Genomic DNA, 20143 nt, shown 5'->3' with positions numbered 1-20143 from the left:
TTTTATAAGTTGTTTTTTGAATCCATTAATAATTCCAATTTCACTTTTTTATTACATTGTTTTCATCTCTGTGTTTCCGCAGGTTGTGTAACTGCAGTATTAGAGAGGAAAGTTGTGCTGCTCTGGTTTCTGCTCTTATATCAAACCCATCACATCTGAGAGAGCTCAGTCTGAACTCCAATAAACCAGGAAATTCAGCAGTGAAGCTTTTGTCTAATCTACTGGAAGATCCACACTGTAAACTAGAGAAAATACAGTGAGTGATATTATCAAATCTATCTTTCTGCTTCATATTTTCTTTGATATATTAAGTAAGCGCTTCCCAATCCCAGTGCTTGCGCCCCTTTTAAGAAAAGCATACAAACTTTGTACACTTTGTACTTCTGCACATTTTGTATGCTTTTCTTATCACGTGCGGCGTTTGTACTATTCGACCATAAGTACCCTGCGAAGTGGACATTACCGGATATTCCGCCATGATTCCAGTTCGAAACAAGTGTATATGATCCATACAAAGGGCATTAAAGTGTGGCAGATCGGGGGAACGTGAGGACTGGGATTGGGAACCGCTTTATTAAGTCATTTTCTTACATTATTTTACAAATACACAAAAATCATACATGAAGTTAATACATCTAAATTATTGTTGGTAATATTCTAAAAATAATTACATTAGCATTTCTTCTCATTTTAAGCATGAACTTACTTCTTTTTTGACCAACTTAAATGAAATGTTTTGCAGATTCTGCAAGATGTAAATTATGAAATTCACTCTACATTAGTCGTACATTCATGCACAATATCACTCATTCTAATGCTCACACACTTGCAGCTCATTACTCAATTTTCGCTGCTGAATGACTGTGTGATCCCGGATGAGCCCCCACTTGTTATGTTCCCCTAAGCGTCTAGGGGTCAAAAGGGGAAGTAACAAAGAGTAAAAAATTAACGAGATAAGGAACAGCGAGAACACACTTCAATCCTCTGTCCCAAAGTGAAAAAGACACCAGATGATATATGCACAAAAAGAATTAATTTTATTTACAAAACAGAAATGAATATAATATTAATGGGAGCAAAGGCTCAGGGGAGATCAAGGCCTAAAATAACAAACAAAACTAATTTAAGAAGGAACTCTAACTAACCTTAAATAAAATAGAATAAATATACAGCCAACTTCCCTCAACTCCCTTGCTGTACAAAAACAGAGGCAAAGAGCAGTATAAAAAGAAAAAGGCACTCTACCCCTACAGCATCCCTCTTAACACACAGGCTAGTATTTAAAATCACTCAGAACAAAAGAGCCACAATACCTTTTGCTCAATCTCAACCTGGAACAATATCCATCAACAGTTCATGCTGAACAGACATGGGGCATTCAACCACACCCACACCTTTGTAAACAACAGTGAAACAAATTCAAGAACAATAATAATATTAAAAATATTAATAAATATTTGTCCCTATGGATGTAACAGTTGAGCTATATAAATATATATGTAAGCAGTGTGTTTTCTCTCTGTAGGCTGTATGACTGCAGTATTGGAGAGGAAGGTTGTGCTGCTCTTGCTTTAGCGCTGATATCAAACCCCTCTCATCTGAGAGAACTCAATCTCAACAGTAATGAGCCAGGGGATTCAGGAGTGAAGCTTCTCTCTGATCTACTGAAGGATCCAAACTGCAAACTAGAGAAACTACAGTGGGTAATATTTTATCATTAGTGCTAACAAACTTAACCCTCTAAGCGCCAAAGTCGCAAAATTGCGACAAGACATCATACTTCATTAAACAGACTGTAGTTCCTAATATGGTGTAGTATCTCATTTGTATTCCCTACCACTAGATGGCAGACATGTAGTACTTCGATTCTAGACCAAAATTGTTCGAGGAAATAGCAGAGCAAGTGAGCTATCGTGTCATTAATGCGGAAGCAGTTCAGTTCTTAGCGTCTGAGTAAATTGTGAGATTTGTGAGAGAAAATCGCCAAATGGCTAATAAAAAGTTGTACTGTGAGGACGTGTTGCAAATGTTATTCGCCTATTCTGACTCTGAAGGGGAATATTTGCCTTTGGAAATGACGATCGGCCATCTAATGATCGCGCATCTCCTGGTACATCTTCACATGCGCAATGGTGCCGCCGTAAATGGCGAGAGTGTTCACAAAGCACCATCAAGTGATAATTTCGAGCCTTGCCCAACGGGGATGAGGGTGGCAGGGGTGGACGTGGTTTTAGTGTCCATAGGAGAGGCATCGCGTTGCTGATGGTCGGCCAGACTGCGACTTTTTTTCTGATCGCGCGCGCTCAAAGGGCCGCCGGAAGACAGTACAGGTGCAGTGTGGGGCAGGTCTGTGCGCTGTGCCATGCAATGAGAGGTACCATACTCTCAAGAACTATAAACTGTCACCTAGATACCTGATTGGGCAGATAGCTGGTCAACTGATAAAAAAAATAGGTACATGTATTTTACTATGGCACAGTAATATAGTAATAATTTACTACTTTCTCCTGTTTTACTGTTGATTTCCTCTTTTCATGATCATTTGGAATGAGGATAAAAAGACAAAAAAAAAAAAAAACATGCAAATAAGTTCAAACATCCATTCAATATCTATTATTTCCTGAATATTACTGATGAACTGATCAAAAAGTAGGCTACTGTTCACATGCGTTTTACACATAGTATAGTAATATAGTAATAATTTAGTACTTTCTCCTGTTTTATTGTTGGTTTCCTCTTTTCCTGATCATGTGGAATGAGGATAAAAAGACAAAAAAAAACTTAAAAAAAACATGCAAATAAGTTCAAATATCAATTCAATATCTACTATTTCCTGAATATTATGAAATTCAAGAGGACCGCCCCCTGATGACATCATAATATGCAAATTAGATGAGTATATTTACACCCCACATAAACTTTAGGTCATGCCCAACGTTTTTCTAATTTACAGTAGATCTCTATCTTTAAACCCTTTCAAGCTACAAGCTTTTGCAATCTTGATGTCAAAATCCAGCATTTTTTCAAAAAAAACCTGGCGCCTAAAGGGTTAACTCATTATTTTAAACAAATATATAAAACACAGTTACAGTTATCACTTGTTATGTTGTTTAGAATGTTGCAATGCAAAAATCGTAATGGTTTTATATACTGAAATGTATTTCTTTTCATTTTGAGGTGAATTACTTTAGTCTAGACTAGCTTTGTGAGATCCGGTGTTTTATTCAGTGTACCTAGTATAAATTATAGAATTAAATTTAAACTTGAGTTGGATCACCACAGAAAACATTGTAACAGGCAAATGTTTGTTCTCAGTGTGAATGTCCCTATTGTGTTTCTATTCAAAATCTTGTTCACACTGAATATTCACAGCAGATATGAAAGTTTGGCATCAAAAAGCCTCAAGTGTGAGGTGTTTTTCTCTCTGCAGGCTTGATGATAGCAGAATTGGAGAGGAAGGTTTTGCTGTTCTGGTTTCATCTCTTATATCAAACTCATTACATCTAAGAGAACTTAATTTGAGCTGGAACAAACCCGGTGACTCAGGAGTGAAGCTTTTGTCTGACCTTCTGAAAGACTTGGACTGTAAACTGGAGAGACTACAGTAAGTGATGATTCATTTTTAGGGATGCAAAATGCATAACATCACCAACAGTTACATTAAAGGTGCTGTATACAATTTTTACATGTATCAAGAACAATATTGCACTGTAGGATTGAAAATATTTTGGCCATGTTTCTATATTAGCATAATTCTTATATTAGCATAATACCAAATGTATCTCATTTTCATTTTATATTGTTTTCTTGATGTGTTGCACAAGGGAGTGTGGAGGTGTGGCCGAAGTGTACATTTGTTTTTGGTGTAAGATGCGGTACTCTTGTGCAACATTTAGTTGTTGAAAAATTGTATATAACACATTGAAAGAAATGAACATGTTCATAAACATGAACAAGACATATCCTCCAAAAATGGTGGCAAATTGCAGAACCTAGTTGCTCCTCAAACCAAGAGACAGACCAACAATAAGAAATGTGAAATAGCTACTAGTTTTCTACAGTTTACCTAAATCCCTCCACCTCCACCTGCATAGGTATTTATATACATTATGCCTGTTCATGCAGCATGTCTGTGTATCTATTGGCAATAGCAAGTCTGTACTATATACCCATACTCGGAATTTGTGCTCTGCAATTAACCCATCCAAAGTGCACACACACACCCGGAGCAGTGGGCACCTCAGTTGTGGTATTGAGGGTGGAGAGAGCTGTACATTCACTCCCCCCACCTACAATCCCTGCTGGCCCAAGACTTGAACTTGCAACCTTTGGATTACGAGTCCGACACTCTAACCATTAGGCCACGACTTCCCTTTCCCATGTGTAAGGTGGCGTTTCTAGTAGCCAATAAATATGAATGTTGGAGCAAATGTTCTCTCAAAGTAGGCACTGTTAGCTTCAACAGCCTACATTTGTACATCTTTATTTGGTTCCCAAATCACTTATCTATTATTTTTTTGTCGTCCAACATGAAGTGCATCTTAATGTTAATTTTTTTCCCGCCTCATCCTTATATTTTACCTGCAGAATTTGAGTGCTGATCTGTATGTGTCCTTCTCTCCTCAGGCTGGAGTGCTGCAGTATTGGAGAGGAAGGTTGTGCTGCTCTTGCTTTAGCGCTGATATCAAACCCGTCTCATCTGAGAGAACTCAATCTCAACAATAATGAGCCAGGGATTCAGGAGTGAAGCTTCTCTCTGATCTACTGAAGGATTCACGCTGTAAACTGAAGAAACTAGAGTAAGTGATGATAGTTAATCATATTATTTTATGTATTTACTGATGCTTTTATCCGAAGTGACTTTCAATATAGCAATTAGTCAAAGAGCCAACAATAATTAATAACAAAAATTAATATGTTTGTGCTTAGTTTAACACCAGCATTAGCAATTTAGAATTTGTGTTGAGCAGTAAATGTCAGTCATTCTCTTCTTTGCAGGCTGAAATACTGCAGTATTGGTGAGGAAGGTTGTGCTGCTTTGGTTTCATCTCTTATATCAAACCCATCTCATCTGAGAGAGTTCAATATGAGCTGTAACAAACCAGGAGATTCAGGAGTGAAGCTTTTGTCTGATCTACTGAAGAACCAACACTGCAAACTGGAGAAACTAAAGTGAGTGATGTTTTAATATAATTATTTTAAGTAGGATATCTTTAATTCCAAATTTGTAACTATCATCATACATAAGGCCCATAGCACACAATATAATATAATTTCAGTAGAGTGATACTGTGGTTACTGTGCAATTTGGAAAAACAATCTAATTGTGATTATTTTTAAAAATCCAGGTTTACTGTGCTTATATTTAGGGTGAAATATTTGTGAAACTTTCGTGATTATATATCAAGATGTCTATGTAGTAGTAGTAATAATAATAATAATAATAATAATAATAATAATAAATATTTAAATAATAAATTATTATTATTATTATTATTATTACTAAATAAAAATATAAAAATGACTAATTCAGGACAAAATAAATATTACTATTGTAATATTTCACTGTAAAATAAAAGAAGATAAAATTAGAGAAAAATTGAATATTTTTATTTTACATCACATCTAAAATACCAATGGTAATATTTATGGCTGTCTTGAATCATTTTAAATGTTAAACCATCAAACTTATAAATGCTTCTCATTACAAGTTTGGGAAGATGATTGTGGATCTACATTACATTTGTGACCTTGGACCACAAAACCAGTCATAAGGGTCAATTTAAATTAATAAATAAATAATTTTTCCATTGATGTATGGTTTGTTAGGATAGGACAATATTTGGCTGAAATACAACTATTTGAAAATCTGGAATCTGACGGTGCAAAAAAAAGTTCTTAACAATGCATATTACTAATCATAAATTAAGTTTTGATATATTTACGGTAGGAAATTTACAAAATGTCTTCATGGAACATGATCTTTACTTAATATCCTAATGATTTTTGGCATAAAAGAAAAATAGATAATTTTAACCCATACAATGTATTGTTGGTTATTGCTACAAATATACCTGTGCTACTTAAGACTGGTTTTGTGCTCCAGGGTCACATATATGCGTGCACACACACACACACACACACACACACACACAGACACTCACACTGATTGTATCTTCTCTGTGTAGGCTGTATGACTGCAGTATTGGAGAGGAAGGTTGTGCTGCTCTTGCTTTAGCACTGATATCAAACCCCTCTCATCTGAGAGAACTCAATCTCAACAATAATGAGCCAGGGGATTCAGGAGTGAAGCCTCTCTCTGATCTACTGAAGGATCCACGCTGTAAACTGGAGAAACTAGAGTGAGTTATATTATTTTTGAAAACTTCTAGTGTGCATACCGGAGTACCATATGAAGAGTTTTTCCTCTTTCTCTTTGCAGGCTGGAATACTGCAGCATTGCTAAGAAAGGTTTTGCTGCTCTGGTATGGGGTCTGACATCGAACTCGTCACACCTGAGAGAACTCAATCTCAGCAGGAACGAACCAGGAGACTCTGGAGTGAAGAGGCTGTCTGATCTCCTGAAGTATCCGCAGTGTGAACTTGAGAAACTACAGTGAGTTTTATTGTGTCAAAGACTGCAAAAATCATTTTAAAGGGAGCATTATGAAAAAATCTGTCCTATTTCAACATTTGTGGCTTGCACTGTATGCACTGCATCAACTCATATAGGGATATGTTTGAGTGTTGAGTCATTTTTCTCCTTCTCTCTGCAGGCTTGATGACTGTAGTATTGGTGAGGAAGGTTTTGCTGCTCTGGTTTCAGGTCTGATATCAAACCCATCACACATCAGAGAACTCAATCTGAACTCTAGTAAACCGGTTTACTCAGGAGTGAATCTACTCTGTAATCTACTGAGAGATCAGCACTGCAAACTGAAGAAACTACAGTGAGTGATATTTCATAACTCATCAAATTACATTCTCTGATATTATTGCAAAATAAAGTCTTACATTCATAAAGTCATGGCATTAAATGTTGCAAAAATAGCTAAACATTAATATCTTCCTCAGTCATTTATTCTTGTTTTCCAGTACAAATAACTAAACATCCTTAAATTAAGATGCAATTACTTGAGATGCAAACTTGCGTCTTTGTTTTCTAAGAAATTTAACAAAACTAAGCGAGTTCATGCTTAGATAAAAAAAAGAGGAATGAAAATGTGTTGCTTTTTCTGAGTTTGTTTGCAGATATTTGCTCTTGTTTTAATCATAAACTCTGATTTTTGGAAGCTGTATTTTGAAGCTGTTGCTGATGCAGCTAATTTTCTGCTCTCTAAATATTAACAATTAAAGAATATTGACATATTGTGCTCCCGTTAAATTTGGTCCTTATTTGTTATTTATTTATTTATTTTTTAATTGACCGTCATAAAACCTGCAGAAACTGGATACATATTGATCCTTAAGACCAAAACCATATATTATTGTGTTTTGGAAATATTTCCACAGTTCTTGGAATATGGATTTAGTCTGTCTCAGTTCTTTCTGTCTCTAAACATGTACTGACTCTGATCAGATCTACATGTGTATAAAAATTACACTGGATTACTACACGTGGCAAATAGACTGTTTGGAAGTGTAAAAGTACTATTTCCTACTGACGTACAGTACTAAAGCAAAAGTAAAAATGCAAAGTTGGTGAAGAATCGAATGACTTTTACACATAATGCCATTAGACAGAGATCTCTAAGTGTCTTCCTCTCCTCAGGCTGGAGTGCTGCAGTATTGGAGAGGAAGGCTGTGCTGCTCTTGCTTTAGCGCTAAAATCAAACCCCTCTCATCTGAGAGAACTCAATCTGAACTACAACGAACCAGGAGGCGCGGGAGTGATGCTTCTGTCTATTCTTCTGAAGAATCCCCACTGTAAACTGGAGAAACTAGAGTAAGTGACTTTATTGTATTATATTATCATCGGGGCGGTCAATAAATTAAAATCAGGCCTGGTGATGCATTTAGATTATTATTTTTTAGCTTTGGTTGAAGTTGACTTGATCTGTCTGATGAAGAACTGAAATGTCATCTGAAAAACTCTGGACTTACTTTATACAAACAACAAGATGCATACACCACATTATTTACATGTTATGACCATTACTACTCAATATTACTATCATCACTGCAGTTTTATTATTAATTATGTAAGCCATGTGTTTTCTCACAGTTATTATTTCGGTAAATGGCAGAAATACTCTTGCTCATGCTGGATGAAGTGTATTTTCTCCATCTCTGCAGGTTGTCTCACTGCAGTATTACAGAGAGCGGCTGTGCTGCTCTGAGATCAGCTCTGAGTTCAAACCCTTCACACTCAAGGGAACTCAATCTGAATTATAACCAGAACACTCAACAGTGACGCTGCTTTCCAATCGACTGGATCCAAACTTAAAAGTCAAACTAAATCTAGGCTTTTTATGTTGTCTTTGTTTTTACTCTTTATGAATGCAAAAAAAAAAAAAAAGTGTAAATACACATTTTCTATACATGTCTTATTTGACAACCATTTCAGATCATCTTGGAGCTTTAATGACATAAATATATATAGATTGAGTATTGAATATGCATATTTTTAAAGCTAACTTAAAATATTTTATCTTATATTTATCTATATACCAAAAAGAGGAATCTTTTGACCATATAAACTTATATAGGCTCGGCTAATGTCCGTCCTGTGCACTGAGCGCTCTCTCCTCCACATCATGAGTAGACACGCCCCTTACTGCTGATTGGCTACAAGTTTGTTTTGGTGCTCGGCCCCAACTCAGTTTTCTAAAGCGTTTTTGAAAAAAATACATACCCCACCTTTAAATTTGGAGCACTGGAGCTTTCATTTGAATTCCAGCGGCAAATTTACTCAAATAGAGAGAACAGAACCGATATATTTCTGTTTTTGACAGAAAAACAAACAAACAAAAAACGTCCTATTTAAATTTAGCCAATCAGCATTAAATCCGAAAAGAGCGATTATTTTATTAGCGTATTGATAGCTAACACTGTATTTTTGAACAAGCACATTTCAATGTTTAGTGGTCTTTTGGCGTCTCCATGTGGGCCTATTGATATTGCACATTGACTTCTATTCTAGATTCTGTATAGAAAAATAGTCTCTGATCTCTTGTCAGTCAGGTGATCTCCAAACTCATCAGGCGTTATTGGAGAGCTGTGATCTTGGCAAACTGAAAAAATAGACCTGTTGAATAGAAGGGTGTCAATAATTGTGTCCAATGTATTAGAGAAAGACTTTCATTTCATAATGAGATTTTTCTCCATTTTCATTTGTTTTACTTCAGTGAAAGTTGAGGATTTTGTGATTTTTTTTTTTGTTTTTGTATGAAGGATGAAAAGTGTTAATACAGATTTATTTTCACATGCTTCTTTGTTCATATTTACCAAGGGTACCAATAATTCTGACCACGACTGTATATGCCAGAGCTGTATTAAGGCCATAGACTGTAAAAAAAACGTTAAGGCCCGTTCACACCAGGAACGATAACTATATTAGTGTTCACCGCAGCGGACGATAACGTTCTGTTTATTAGCATTCTGCAATTGTCCTCTGCAGCTTTAACGCTCAAACTCTTTAAAGCAGGATTGATTCTGATTTGCTGCCAATGTGTTCAATATGTTTATGGTTCATCAGCTGGAAAAAAAATACCTGAGAAATAATTCCATTGATATAATTCATCTGTGTAATCAGGGGCACAGCTATGGTTTCTGGGTAGAAATGAGAAGAACTTTGCATCTCGCTTAGAGTTGATGAATGAATGAATTAATTTCTTTATGTATAAACTTATTAAGTTGTGGGTTCATTTGGAGGACACATGTCAAAATGTCTGTTTTTATTTGAAAATGTCTGAGATTATTTGTACAAAATACTGTAGCCCCTATGGAAATAATATATATGAAACTAATAAAACTAAATTGGTCAAAAATAAAATGTTTTCTCATTAATGATTTCATTAATCAGGGATCTACTTTCACTAAAAAAAGCTCACTTTGTAAATGTAATTTTTAGACAAAAACAAACTGGAATGTTTTTCATGTGTGTTTACGTGCACTGTAGTTGTGAATTATTTGGGTTTATCATTAGGTCATCACTCAGGTGTCATTCTAGATTTTTTTTGTTTGTTTGTTTTTGGAAGTTTTCAAGATTGTTTATTATTTTTGCATATTTCCCTCTGTTTACTGATTTTCTATAACTTTTTTTTTGACATAAAACGTTAAACCCCACTGTAAAACAGGACAGTGCATAAGTTTGCACCCACCTCAGCATCTGCAAGGTGTTTTTTTCAAATAAGAGGGATCATAAAAATGGCATGTTATTGTTGTTGTTTAGTACTGTACATTCCACAAGACAAAATATTAGCTAAACTGACACACATTCTGAAATCCTTTTGGTTCTTCTGATAGTGTGTATATCTTCTTGTATTATTATTATTTTGTGATAGTTGTTCATGAATCTCTGTTTGTCCTGAACAGTTCAGCTGTCCACTGTTCTTCAGAAAAATCCTCCAGCTCCTGCACATTCTTTGGTTTTCCAGCATATTCTGCACATTTGAACCCTTTCCAGCAGCGACTGTATGATTTTGAGATCATCTTTTCACACTGAGGACGATTGAAAGACTCGAACACAACTATTACAAAAGCTGCAAACATTTACTGATGCTCAAGAAGGAAACTCTATGCATTACAAATCAAGACGATGTAAACTTTTATGCATGAGGATAAGTGCTTGTGGTTTCAGAGGCGGTACCAAATAAAACATCTCATTTTATATTTATATAAATATAAGAGACACAAAATGAGTATGCAGCTTTATGCACTCTGTATCCACTTTTTTTCCTAAGGAGCCTACTGCGTTTTAAATTATGGGAGGCACTTCCGGTTTGGGAAAATCAACAAATCTGCAACAAATCATTTCAAATCAAAAGATTGTATAAGATTATATTAATGTGACGTGATATAACAACGGTATCTATAAAATAGCTCTTTTCAGCTCGCGACACTATTTTCCTCCTGATTATGTTCATGTTTCCTTTGTATGGGTCAAAATTATTCTTATAATTGTTCTTTTATGCCAAAAATCATTAGGATATTAAGTAAAGATCATGTTCCATGAAGATATTTTGTAAATTTCCTACTGTAAAAATATCAAAACTTAATTTTTGATTAGTAATATGCATTGCTAAGAATTCATTTGAACAACTTTAACGATTCTAGACCAAAATTGTTCGAGGAAATAGCAGAGCAAGTGAGCTATCGTGTCATTAATGCGGAAGCAGTTCAGTTCTTAGCGTCTGAGTAAATTGTGAGATTTGTGAGAAAATCGCCAAATGGCTAATAAAAAGTTGTACTGTGAGGACGTGTTGCAAATGTTATTCGCCTATTCTGACTCTGAAGGGGAATATTTGCCTTTGGAAATGACGATCGGCCATCTAATGATCGCGCATCTCCTGGTACATCTTCACATGCGCAATGGCGCCGCCGTAAATGGCGAGAGTGTTCACAAAGCACCATCAAGTGATAATTTCGAGCCTTGCCCAACGGGATGAGGGTGGCAGGGGTGGACGTGGTTTTAGTGTCCATAGGAGGCATCGCGTTGCTGATGGTCGGCCAGACTGCGACTTTTTTCTGATCGCTACCAAAGGGCCGCCGGAAGACAGTACAGGTGCAGTGTGGGGCAGGTCTGTGCGCTGTGCCATGCAATGAGAGGTACCATACTCTCAAGAACTATAAACTGTCACCTAGATACCTGATTGGGCAGATAGCTGGTCAACTGATAAAAAATAGGTACATGTATTTTACTATGGCACAGTAATATAGTAATAATTTACTACTTTCTCCTGTTTTACTGTTGATTTCCTCTTTTCATGATCATTTGGAATGAGGATAAAAAGACAAAAAAAAAAAAAAAACATGCAAATAAGTTCAAACATCCATTCAATATCTATTATTTCCTGAATATTACTGATGAACTGATCAAAAGTAGGCTACTGTTCACATGCGTTTTACACATAGTATAGTAATATAGTAATAATTTAGTACTTTCTCCTGTTTTATTGTTGGTTTCCTCTTTTCCTGATCATGTGGAATGAGGATAAAAAGACAAAAAAATCCTAAAAAAAACATGCAAATAAGTTCAAATATCAATTCAATATCTACTATTTCCTGAATATTATGAAATTCAAGAGGACCGCCCCCTGATGACATCATAATATGCAAATTAGATGAGTATATTTACACCCCACATAAACTTTAGGTCATGCCCAACGTTTTTCTAATTTACAGTAGATCTCTATCTTTAAACCCTTTCAAGCTACAAGCTTTTGCAATCTTGATGTCAAAATCCAGCATTTTTTCAAAAAAAACCTGGCGCCTAAAGGGTTAACTCATTATTTTAAACAAATATATAAAACACAGTTACAGTTATCACTTGTTATGTTGTTTAGAATGTTGCAATGCAAAAATCGTAATGGTTTTATATACTGAAATGTATTTCTTTTCATTTTGAGGTGAATTACTTTAGTCTAGACTAGCTTTGTGAGATCCGGTGTTTTATTCAGTGTACCTAGTATAAATTATAGAATTAAATTTAAACTTGAGTTGGATCACCACAGAAAACATTGTAACAGGCAAATGTTTGTTCTCAGTGTGAATGTCCCTATTGTGTTTCTATTCAAAATCTTGTTCACACTGAATATTCACAGCAGATATGAAAGTTTGGCATCAAAAAGCCTCAAGTGTGAGGTGTTTTTCTCTGCAGGCTTGATGATAGCAGAATTGGAGAGGAAGGTTTTGCTGTTCTGGTTTCATCTCTTATATCAAACTCATTACATCTAAGAGAACTTAATTTGAGCTGGAACAAACCCGGTGACTCAGGAGTGAAGCTTTTGTCTGACCTTCTGAAAGACTTGGACTGTAAACTGGAGAGACTACAGTAAGTGATGATTCATTTTTAGGGATGCAAAATGCATAACATCACCAACAGTTACATTAAAGGTGCTGTATACAATTTTTACATGTATCAAGAACAATATTGCACTGTAGGATTGAAAATATTTTGGCCATGTTTCTATATTAGCATAATTCTTATATTAGCATAATACCAAATGTATCTCATTTTCATTTTATATTGTTTTCTTGATGTGTTGCACAAGGAGTGTGGAGGTGTGGCGAAGTGTACATTTGTTTTTGGTGTAAGATGCGGTACTCTTGTGCAACATTTAGTTGTTGAAAAATTGTATATAACACATTGAAAGAAATGAACATGTTCATAAACATGAACAAGACATATCCTCCAAAAATGGTGGCAAATTGCAGAACCTAGTTGCTCCTCAAACCAAGAGACAGACCAACAATAAGAAATGTGAAATAGCTACTAGTTTTCTACAGTTTACCTAAATCCCTCCACCTCCACCTGCATAGGTATTTATATACATTATGCCTGTTCATGCAGCATGTCTGTGTATCTATTGGCAATAGCAAGTCTGTACTATATACCCATACTCGGAATTTGTGCTCTGCAATTAACCCATCCAAAGTGCACACACACACCCGGAGCAGTGGGCACCTCAGTTGTGGTATTGAGGGTGGAGAGAGCTGTACATTCACTCCCCCCACCTACAATCCCTGCTGGCCCAAGACTTGAACTTGCAACCTTTGGATTACGAGTCCGACACTCTAACCATTAGGCCACGACTTCCCTTTCCCATGTGTAAGGTGGCGTTTCTAGTAGCCAATAAATATGAATGTTGGAGCAAATGTTCTCTCAAAGTAGGCACTGTTAGCTTCAACAGCCTACATTTGTACATCTTTATTTGGTTCCCAAATCACTTATCTATTATTTTTTTGTCGTCCAACATGAAGTGCATCTTAATGTTAATTTTTTTCCCGCCTCATCCTTATATTTTACCTGCAGAATTTGAGTGCTGATCTGTATGTGTCCTTCTCTCCTCAGGCTGGAGTGCTGCAGTATTGGAGAGGAAGGTTGTGCTGCTCTTGCTTTAGCGCTGATATCAAACCCGTCTCATCTGAGAGAACTCAATCTCAACAATAATGAGCCAGGGGATTCAGGAGTGAAGCTTCTCTCTGATCTACTGAAGGATTCACGCTGTAAACTGAAGAAACTAGAGTAAGTGATGATAGTTAATCATATTATTTTTATGTATTTACTGATGCTTTTATCCGAAGTGACTTTCAATATAGCAATTCGTCAAAGAGCCAACAATAATTAATAACAAAAATTAATATGTTTGTGCTTAGTTTAACACCAGCATTAGCAATTTAGAATTTGTGTTGAGCAGTAAATGTCAGTCATTCTCTTCTTTGCAGGCTGAAATACTGCAGTATTGGTGAGGAAGGTTGTGCTGCTTTGGTTTCATCTCTTATATCAAACCCATCTCATCTGAGAGAGTTCAATATGAGCTGTAACAAACCAGGAGATTCAGGAGTGAAGCTTTTGTCTGATCTACTGAAGAACCAACACTGCAAACTGGAGAAACTAAAGTGAGTGATGTTTTAATATAATTATTTTAAGTAGGATATCTTTAATTCCAAATTTGTAACTATCATCATACATAAGGCCCATAGCACACAATATAATATAATTTCAGTAGAGTGATACTGTGGTTACTGTGCAATTTGGAAAAACAATCTAATTGTGATTATTTTTTAAAAATCCAGGTTTACTGTGCTTATATTTAGGGTGAAATATTTGACGAAACTTTCGTGATTATATATCAAGATGTCTATGTAGTAGTAGTAATAATAATAATAATAATAATAATAATAATAATAATAAATATTTAAATAATAAATTATTATTATTATTATTATTATTACTAAATAAAAAATATAAAAATGACTAATTCAGGACAAAATAAATATTACTATTGTAATATTTCACTGTAAAATAAAAGAAGATAAAATTAGAGAAAAATTGAATATTTTTTATTTTACATCACATCTAAAATACCAATGGTAATATTTATGGCTGTCTTGAATCATTTTTAAATGTTAAACCATCAAACTTATAAATGCTTCTCATTACAAGTTTGGGAAGATGATTGTGGATCTACATTACATTTGTGACCTTGGACCACAAAACCAGTCATAAGGGTCAATTTAAATTAATAAATAAATAATTTTTCCATTGATGTATGGTTTGTTAGGATAGGACAATATTTGGCTGAAATACAACTATTTGAAAATCTGGAATCTGACGGTGCAAAAAAAAGTTCTTAACAATGCATATTACTAATCATAAATTAAGTTTTGATATATTTACGGTAGGAAATTTACAAAATGTCTTCATGGAACATGATCTTTACTTAATATCCTAATGATTTTTGGCATAAAAGAAAAATAGATAATTTTAACCCATACAATGTATTGTTGGTTATTGCTACAAATATACCTGTGCTACTTAAGACTGGTTTTGTGCTCCAGGGTCACATATATGCGTGCACACACACACACACACACACACACACACAGACACTCACACTGATTGTATCTTCTCTGTGTAGGCTGTATGACTGCAGTATTGGAGAGGAAGGTTGTGCTGCTCTTGCTTTAGCACTGATATCAAACCCTCTCATCTGAGAGAACTCAATCTCAACAATAATGAGCCAGGGATTCAGGAGTGAAGCCTCTCTCTGATCTACTGAAGGATCCACGCTGTAAACTGGAGAAACTAGAGTGAGTTATATTATTTTGAAAACTTCTAGTGTGCATACCGAGTACCATATGAAGAGTTTTTCCTCTTTCTCTTTGCAGGCTGGAATACTGCAGCATTGCTAAGAAAGGTTTTGCTGCTCTGGTATGGGGTCTGACATCGAACTCGTCACACCTGAGAGAACTCAATCTCAGCAGGAACGAACCAGGAGACTCTGGAGTGAAGAGGCTGTCTGATCTCCTGAAGTATCCGCAGTGTGAACTTGAGAAACTACAGTGAGTTTTATTGTGTCAAAGACTGCAAAAATCATTTTAAAGGGAGCATTATGAAAAAATCTGTCCTATTTCAACATTTGTGGCTTGCACTGTATGCACTGCATCAACTCATATAGGGATATGTTTGAGTGTTGAGTCATTTTTCTCCTTCTCTCTGCAGGCTTGATGACTGTAGTATTGGTGAGGAAGGTTTTGCTGCTCTGGTTTCAGGTCTGATATCAAACCCATCACACATCAGAGAACTCAATCTGAACTCTAGTAAACCGGTTTACTCAGGAGTGAATCTACTCTGTAATCTACTGAGAGATCAGCACTGCAAACTGAAGAAACTACAGTGAGTGATATTTCATAACTCATCAAATTACATTCTCTGATATTATTGCAAAATAAAGTCTTACATTCATAAAGTCATGGCATTAAATGTTGCAAAAATAGCTAAACATTAATATCTTCCTCAGTCATTTATTCTTGTTTTCCAGTACAAATAACTAAACATCCTTAAATTAAGATGCAATTACTTGAGATGCAAACTTGCGTCTTTGTTTTCTAAGAAATTTAACAAAACTAAGCGAGTTCATGCTTAGATAAAAAAAAGAGGAATGAAAATGTGTTGCTTTTTCTGAGTTTGTTTGCAGATATTTGCTCTTGTTTTAATCATAAACTCTGATTTTTGGAAGCTGTATTTTGAAGCTGTTGCTGATGCAGCTAATTTTCTGCTCTCTAAATATTAACAATTAAAGAATATTGACATATTGTGCTCCCGTTAAATTTGGTCCTTATTTGTTATTTATTTATTTATTTTTTAATTGACCGTCATAAAACCTGCAGAAACTGGATACATATTGATCCTTAAGACCAAAACCATATATTATTGTGTTTTGGAAATATTTCCACAGTTCTTGGAATATGGATTTAGTCTGTCTCAGTTCTTTCTGTCTCTAAACATGTACTGACTCTGATCAGATCTACATGTGTATAAAAATTACACTGGATTACTACACGTGGCAAATAGACTGTTTGGAAGTGTAAAAGTACTATTTCCTACTGACGTACAGTACTAAAGCAAAAGTAAAAATGCAAAGTTGGTGAAGAATCGAATGACTTTTACACATAATGCCATTAGACAGAGATCTCTAAGTGTCTTCCTCTCCTCAGGCTGGAGTGCTGCAGTATTGGAGAGGAAGGCTGTGCTGCTCTTGCTTTAGCGCTAAAATCAAACCCCTCTCATCTGAGAGAACTCAATCTGAACTACAACGAACCAGGAGGCGCGGGAGTGATGCTTCTGTCTATTCTTCTGAAGAATCCCCACTGTAAACTGGAGAAACTAGAGTAAGTGACTTTATTGTATTATATTATCATCGGGGCGGTCAATAAATTAAAATCAGGCCTGGTGATGCATTTAGATTATTATTTTTTAGCTTTGGTTGAAGTTGACTTGATCTGTCTGATGAAGAACTGAAATGTCATCTGAAAAACTCTGGACTTACTTTATACAAACAACAAGATGCATACACCACATTATTTACATGTTATGACCATTACTACTCAATATTACTATCATCACTGCAGTTTTATTATTAATTATGTAAGCCATGTGTTTTCTCACAGTTATTATTTCGGTAAATGGCAGAAATACTCTTGCTCATGCTGGATGAAGTGTATTTTCTCTCCATCTCTGCAGGTTGTCTCACTGCAGTATTACAGAGAGCGGCTGTGCTGCTCTGAGATCAGCTCTGAGTTCAAACCCTTCACACTCAAGGGAACTCAATCTGAATTATAACCAGAACACTCAACAGTGACGCTGCTTTCCAATCGACTGGATCCAAACTTAAAAGTCAAACTAAATCTAGGCTTTTTATGTTGTCTTTGTTTTTACTCTTTATGAATGCAAAAAAAAAAAAAAAGTGTAAATACACATTTTCTATACATGTCTTATTTGACAACCATTTCAGATCATCTTGGAGCTTTAATGACATAAATATATATAGATTGAGTATTGAATATGCATATTTTTAAAGCTAACTTAAAATATTTTATCTTATATTTATCTATATACCAAAAAGAGGAATCTTTTGACCATATAAACTTATATAGGCTCGGCTAATGTCCGTCCTGTGCACTGAGCTCTCTCCTCCACATCATGAGTAGACACGCCTTACTGCTGATTGGCTACAAGTTTGTTTTGGTGCTCGGCCCCAACTCAGTTTTCTAAAGCGTTTTTGAAAAAAATACATACCCCACCTTTAAATTTGGAGCACTGGAGCTTTCATTTGAATTCCAGCGGCAAATTTACTCAAATAGAGAGAACAGAACCGATATATTTCTGTTTTTGACAGAAAAACAAACAAACAAAAAACGTCCTATTTAAATTTAGCCAATCAGCATTAAATCCGAAAAGAGCGATTATTTTATTAGCGTATTGATAGCTAACACTGTATTTTTGAACAAGCACATTTCAATGTTTAGTGGTCTTTTGGCGTCTCCATGTGGGCCTATTGATATTGCACATTGACTTCTATTCTAGATTCTGTATAGAAAAATAGTCTCTGATCTCTTGTCAGTCAGGTGATCTCCAAACTCATCAGGCGTTATTGGAGAGCTGTGATCTTGGCAAACTGAAAAAATAGACCTGTTGAATAGAAGGGTGTCAATAATTGTGTCCAATGTATTAGAGAAAGACTTTCATTTCATAATGAGATTTTCTCCATTTTCATTTGTTTTACTTCAGTGAAAGTTGAGGATTTTGTGATTTTTTTTTTTGTTTTTGTATGAAGGATGAAAAGTGTTAATACAGATTTATTTTCACATGCTTCTTTGTTCATATTTACCAAGGGTACCAATAATTCTGACCACGACTGTATATGCCAGAGCTGTATTAAGGCCATAGACTGTAAAAAAAACGTTAAGGCCCGTTCACACCAGGAACGATAACTATATTAGTGTTCACCGCAGCGGACGATAACGTTCTGTTTATTAGCATTCTGCAATTGTCCTCTGCAGCTTTAACGCTCAAACTCTTTAAAGCAGGATTGATTCTGATTTGCTGCCAATGTGTTCAATATGTTTATGGTTCATCAGCTGGAAAAAAAATACCTGAGAAATAATTCCATTGATATAATTCATCTGTGTAATCAGGGGCACAGCTATGGTTTCTGGGTAGAAATGAGAAGAACTTTGCATCTCGCTTAGAGTTGATGAATGAATGAATTAATTTCTTTATGTATAAACTTATTAAGTTGTGGGTTCATTTGGAGGACACATGTCAAAATGTCTGTTTTTATTTGAAAATGTCTGAGATTATTTGTACAAAATACTGTAGCCCCTATGGAAATAATATATATGAAACTAATAAAACTAAATTGGTCAAAAATAAAATGTTTTCTCATTAATGATTTCATTAATCAGGGATCTACTTTCACTAAAAAAGCTCACTTTGTAAATGTAATTTTTAGACAAAACAAACTGGAATGTTTTTCATGTGTGTTTACGTGCACTGTAGTTGTGAATTATTTGGGTTTATCATTAGGTCATCACTCAGGTGTCATTCTAGATTTTTTTTGTTTGTTTGTTTTTGGAAGTTTTCAAGATTGTTTATTATTTTTGCATATTTCCCTCTGTTTACTGATTTTCTATAACTTTTTACCCCCCCCCCCACACACACTGTGAGTGCAGGTTGGTCTGATTCACTGAACACATCACAATAACACTTCTAGAAACTTTGATTAAAAATGTTCTTCTATATTTATATTGATTATTTACCAAGTTTCATGCTTTGCTTTTTTTCAGATTTAGGATATTTTGAATCTTAGATTATTGACATAAAACGTTAAACCCCACTGTAAAACAGGACAGTGCATAAGTTTGCACCCACCTCAGCATCTGCAAGGTGTTTTTTTCAAATAAGAGGGATCATAAAAATGGCATGTTATTGTTGTTGTTTAGTACTGTACATTCCACAAGAAAAAATATTAGCTAAACTGACACACATTCTGAAATCCTTTTGGTTCTTCTGATAGTGTGTATATCTTCTTGTATTATTATTATTTTGTGATAGTTGTTCATGAATCTCTGTTTGTCCTGAACAGTTCAGCTGTCCACTGTTCTTCAGAAAAATCCTCCAGCTCCTGCACATTCT

The 20143-nt window shown here is 35.2% G+C and overlaps 3 protein-coding genes across 3 annotated transcripts in view; all 3 read left to right on the top strand.

Annotated features, from left to right (window-relative positions):
* Positions 1 to 9983, top strand: part of si:ch73-168d20.1 (NACHT, LRR and PYD domains-containing protein 12) — a 29149-nt gene extending 19166 nt beyond the window's left edge. The window contains 11 exon segments of the mRNA XM_058762567.1: positions 83 to 256; positions 1526 to 1699; positions 3431 to 3604; positions 4627 to 4730; positions 4733 to 4799; positions 4999 to 5172; positions 6189 to 6362; positions 6443 to 6616; positions 6777 to 6950; positions 7772 to 7945; positions 8296 to 9983. Of these exon segments, the coding sequence (XP_058618550.1) occupies positions 83 to 256; positions 1526 to 1699; positions 3431 to 3604; positions 4627 to 4730; positions 4733 to 4799; positions 4999 to 5172; positions 6189 to 6362; positions 6443 to 6616; positions 6777 to 6950; positions 7772 to 7945; positions 8296 to 8413 (1681 nt within the window). The 3' untranslated portion in view covers positions 8414 to 9983.
* A 1564-nt stretch (positions 9984 to 11547) lies between these two features.
* Positions 11548 to 15690, top strand: LOC131532238 (ribonuclease inhibitor-like). Its single transcript, XM_058763753.1, has 5 exons — positions 11548 to 11741; positions 12821 to 12994; positions 14015 to 14188; positions 14389 to 14562; positions 15585 to 15690. The coding sequence occupies exons 1-5, from the start codon at positions 11548 to 11550 to the stop codon at positions 15658 to 15660; spliced, it is 792 nt and encodes a 263-aa protein (XP_058619736.1). The 3' UTR covers positions 15661 to 15690.
* LOC131532237 (ribonuclease inhibitor-like) lies at positions 15689 to 18127 on the top strand (the record flags this gene model as incomplete). The annotated part of the gene is made up of 5 exons (XM_058763752.1): positions 15689 to 15756; positions 15835 to 16008; positions 16169 to 16342; positions 17164 to 17337; positions 17690 to 18127. Coding segments are annotated over 5 exons (708 nt in total), but the record flags the coding sequence as incomplete, so codon positions are not given.
* Positions 18128 to 20143: the final 2016 nt, after the last annotated feature.

The sequence above is a fragment of the Onychostoma macrolepis genome, chromosome 23 (assembly GCF_012432095.1).
Source record: "Onychostoma macrolepis isolate SWU-2019 chromosome 23, ASM1243209v1, whole genome shotgun sequence".
Lineage (NCBI taxonomy): Eukaryota > Metazoa > Chordata > Actinopteri > Cypriniformes > Cyprinidae > Onychostoma > Onychostoma macrolepis.
The sequence above is the reverse complement of the archived record's forward strand: the minus strand, read 5'-3'. Positions and strand labels throughout refer to the sequence as shown.

Excerpts from the sequence above, each read along its gene's own strand:
- LOC131532238 (XM_058763753.1), top strand. The coding sequence starts at position 11,548 with ATGGCGAGAGTGTTCACAAAGCACCATCAAGTGATAATTTCGAGCCTT. Across the intron at positions 14,189-14,388 it reads TGTAAACTGAAGAAACTAGA|GCTGAAATACTGCAGTATTG; the intron begins GTAAGTGATGAT and ends TCTTCTTTGCAG. Across the intron at positions 14,563-15,584 it reads TGCAAACTGGAGAAACTAAA|GCTGTATGACTGCAGTATTG; the intron begins GTGAGTGATGTT and ends TTCTCTGTGTAG.